General features: G+C 43.5%; 1 protein-coding gene across 1 annotated transcript; it reads right to left on the bottom strand.

Moving 5' to 3' along the window:
- Positions 1–6: 6 nt before the first annotated feature.
- On the bottom strand, positions 7–3,273 carry LOC114034265 (RING finger protein 112-like). The gene is made up of 5 exons (XM_027849864.1): positions 2,691–3,273; positions 2,408–2,538; positions 2,261–2,317; positions 1,980–2,054; positions 7–673 (listed from the first exon to the last, which is right to left on the bottom strand). The coding sequence occupies exons 1-5, from the start codon at positions 2,842–2,844 to the stop codon at positions 188–190; spliced, it is 903 nt and encodes a 300-aa protein (XP_027705665.1). The 5' UTR covers positions 2,845–3,273; the 3' UTR covers positions 7–187.
- Between the last annotated feature and the right edge of the window lie 6 nt (positions 3,274–3,279).

The raw sequence follows: 3,279 nt of genomic DNA, 5'->3' as shown, positions 1-3,279 counted from the left end.
CCTCTGTGGCCTAAGCACTGCTTCATTCTACTAAGTCAGTAAATCTGAGTCCACCTCTTACCTGCTGGGTCAAATATCCAACAGTATCATAGACACCACCCCAGTCCCCTAACCCTGTTAAACAAGTCAGATCTGGTAACCCAAAGGGCCTTATATTTCATTACTTTTTCTCCCTCCCTCTTTCTTTCTACTTGGTTTCCAGGGTTCCTTCATCATTCCCGAGAAGGGGTTTTCCCTCTCCCTCTTCAGGAATTTGTTTTTTCCTTCCTTTGGCCATACCCACAGCAGCCCCAATGCCAGCCCCTATACTACCCCCAGCCACTGTGGCACCCACAGTGGACCCTGTGACCACAGCTGCAGCCTCCATAGTCAAAGTAGTGGCTGCCACACCAACTGCCATTACACCACCAGTTGCAACCGCCACCAAACTAGCCCCCACAAGTCCACCCACGGCAGCAGTACAGCCACAGAAACGTTTTTTATAGGATTTATAGAAGTCATTAATTCTCTTCTCAATCTGTGTCTCAAACTTGTTCATGATTTGGTTCTTCCCTGGACTCTTCAAATTTTCTTTGACATGATTTAAGATGGTATCTTTCTTAGTTGAGAGGCGTGTCCACATGACTCTAGGAACAGTCTTCAAACAATCCGACATGGACTTTGCGGAAGAATCCTGAAAGTGTGGAAGAGGAAGCTGTGACTGCTGGCTGAGCACCCAGGGACTCTCTCCCTGAGCCCAAGCCTTTGCTATTCAGATCCCTTTGATTCTGAGAATTCAGGCAACCTTCACCATAGTCCCCCTACCAGTCCATATGAACTCAACTATGCTTTAAAAAAAAAAAGTTTTATTTTTGCCTATATATATATATAGATATATATGTGTGTGTATGTATATATTTATGTATGTATGCATGTATATGTATATGTGTATATCTATACCTATCTATATCACCTTTTATTTTTTTACAAATATGTCCCTCCCCTGGCACCCCACACATTAATTTCATCAGACAGTATATGCAACATTGTACACCCATACTTCCCAATGTCTTCAGTGAAAGGTGGAAGCTGAGTTTGGTCATTACAACTACAGACAAGAATTCAGGCTGGGTGGGTGGAAACCTCTGACTTTGTTTCCATAGCCTGCCTTTGCTTCTGACTCAAATTCATTTGAAGCTAGGCCAGGGAGCATATTGGAAAATGTGTTAAATTGTCTGAACCTGAAGCTAGATAATTATCTAATAATTAATCTAGATATTAATTATAATTACTAATTATAATTAACAGAAAGCTTTGATTCCCCTTCCATAGGGTTCAAAAATAAAGATCTAGTTTTTAAAACTTTAGCTTTAAAAGTCCTCTTGGCTTCTGTCACTTGGTTATAGTGGCTAGTCAACAACCAGGATTAAAGAGCTAATAGCCAGGCATTATGAGGCAGAAGATTTAACCACTACCCTAGTAGACTTAACTTGAAATGGCTGAGCTGGCTCTGAAGAGATGAGGTTGCCAGGGGAGATTGGAAACCTAGTGAAGGAGTGCCCAGAGGGAGGAACTCTGACTCAGTGAACCCAGGGGAAATCACCAGGGGATATCAGGGATCACTTTGAATAAATATAGAGGGGCTACTAACTACCTCTGATGCTCTAGGACCCTGATGTCCCTGGTGAGTTCATGTATGGTAATAATAATGTACATGCTCACTCAGGTGAGCATATGGTGGTGTGTGTGTATATAGGATAAAATACTCTACATTCATGGAGGAAATGTTCTATTACAAATCTGCCTACTCTGCTATTCCATTAAACACCTTTGCTTTGAATTAATTGTAAACCCTGGATAACTAGGGAAAAAGCAGAAGTATCAGTGGGAATTTATGAGTGGTTGTGAGTGGATGTGAACCCACAGAGTGTCTTGAACCTAGGGTAGTCCTTCTGGGTAGCTCATCCATGAGAGAGACAATAAAAAGCCTGAGGGCTCACCTGTTCCTTCACAAAGTCCTCCAACTCTTGTTGATAATCTTCAATCAACCTCTCATCTTGGAGTAGAGTAACCACCTGTCCAAAGAGAAGACGACCCCTTATCATGTTATCCTTCACCCTATTCGTTTTGGAATTCTGTCCCAAGCCTCTCACCCACCTCCTCTTACTACTTAATCCTAACCCAACCCCATGTTCCCTTGAAGACAGATGCTCTGACTCCCTGGACCTGGTTCTCTACCCAGGACTAGCATCCTTTCCAAGACTATTAGCCAGGACTTTACCGACACATACGAGGATGAATATCCAAATTCTTTTGTCTGTAATAGGTTGAAGAGTGTCTGCAGACAAATTCAAAGGGATAATGAGGGATCACAAGAGAATGGACAGCTAGGTGAAAGATTCATGGAAGTTAGGGAAGTTGCTTGTACCTTGATGTTCTCAGCTAATTCCTCCCCAGTGAGAATATGTCCATCTGAGTGCCTTTTCACATGCTGGGTGGTTGAATTGCAAACATCAGTGATGAAGTCATGCAGATAGCGAGAGAAATCTGGATCCATGTCTGAGGAAGAGAAGATCTGTGATCCTGAGAGATCTGAGTAGTGGAGGGGCAGGGTGGCTGGAGTTTAGAAGGGAAGTGGGATGGTGGAGGGGCCAAGATCAGTTACACTCTGAGAAGGGATTATAGGGACTTCTGGATAGAGGGACAGTCACCTTCTGGATTTCCACTGCTGCTAATTGCTACTTTTTTCCCAGGAAATGGCAAGAGATAGCAGCAGGCTTGTTCACTCTTAAGAATCTTCTGAATTCTGGGATACCTGTCAGAAATTTTCTGAGGAGACAGCAAGACCTCAGGGATGGGCTCCATGCTTCAGGTGGCAGCTTCTTTCTCCCCTCCAATATTCCTGTGGCCATCTCCCACTTTGAATGTCCACACTCCAGTATTACCTTTCTTTCCTCCCTGAACCCAGGCCTCATGTCCTTCTTTCCCACCACCCCCCAAACAGTTGCCAAATTGATATTCTTAAAGCATAAGTTCTATAAGTCTGCTCAAGGAGCTTCATCAGCTTTTTATTGCTTCTGGAATTAAATATAACTCATTTGGTATTTACAGTCCCCCATCACAATCTCCAGCCTACCTTTCTAAGTTCTGTACATTGCTGCTCTTCATGCACTCTGTGACCTAGACAAACTGACCTGCTGCTGGCTGCTCCCTGAACTTGCCATGCCTTTCCCTCCTTATTCCCACCTCAAATGGCTCCTGCTAAATGAAGCCTTTTCTGAGTCTCCTCATTTTCTAGTG

Source organism: Vombatus ursinus, unplaced genomic scaffold (genome assembly GCF_900497805.2).
Source record: "Vombatus ursinus unplaced genomic scaffold, bare-nosed wombat genome assembly UNPS02008886.1, whole genome shotgun sequence".
Lineage (NCBI taxonomy): Eukaryota > Metazoa > Chordata > Mammalia > Diprotodontia > Vombatidae > Vombatus > Vombatus ursinus.
This window is presented reverse-complemented; position numbering and strand designations above follow the sequence as displayed.

Bases quoted from the DNA above. Each gene is read 5' to 3' on its own strand.
- LOC114034265 (XM_027849864.1), bottom strand. From the start codon at position 2,844: ATGGAGCCCATCCCTGAGGTCTTGCTGTCTCCTCAGAAAATTTCTGAC. The intron at 2,539-2,690 runs GTGACTGTCCCT...TCTCTTCCTCAG, and splicing joins CAGCAGTGGAAATCCAGAAG to ACATGGATCCAGATTTCTCT. The intron at 674-1,979 runs GTGAGCCCTCAG...CCACACTTTCAG, and splicing joins AGGACTTTGTGAAGGAACAG to GATTCTTCCGCAAAGTCCAT.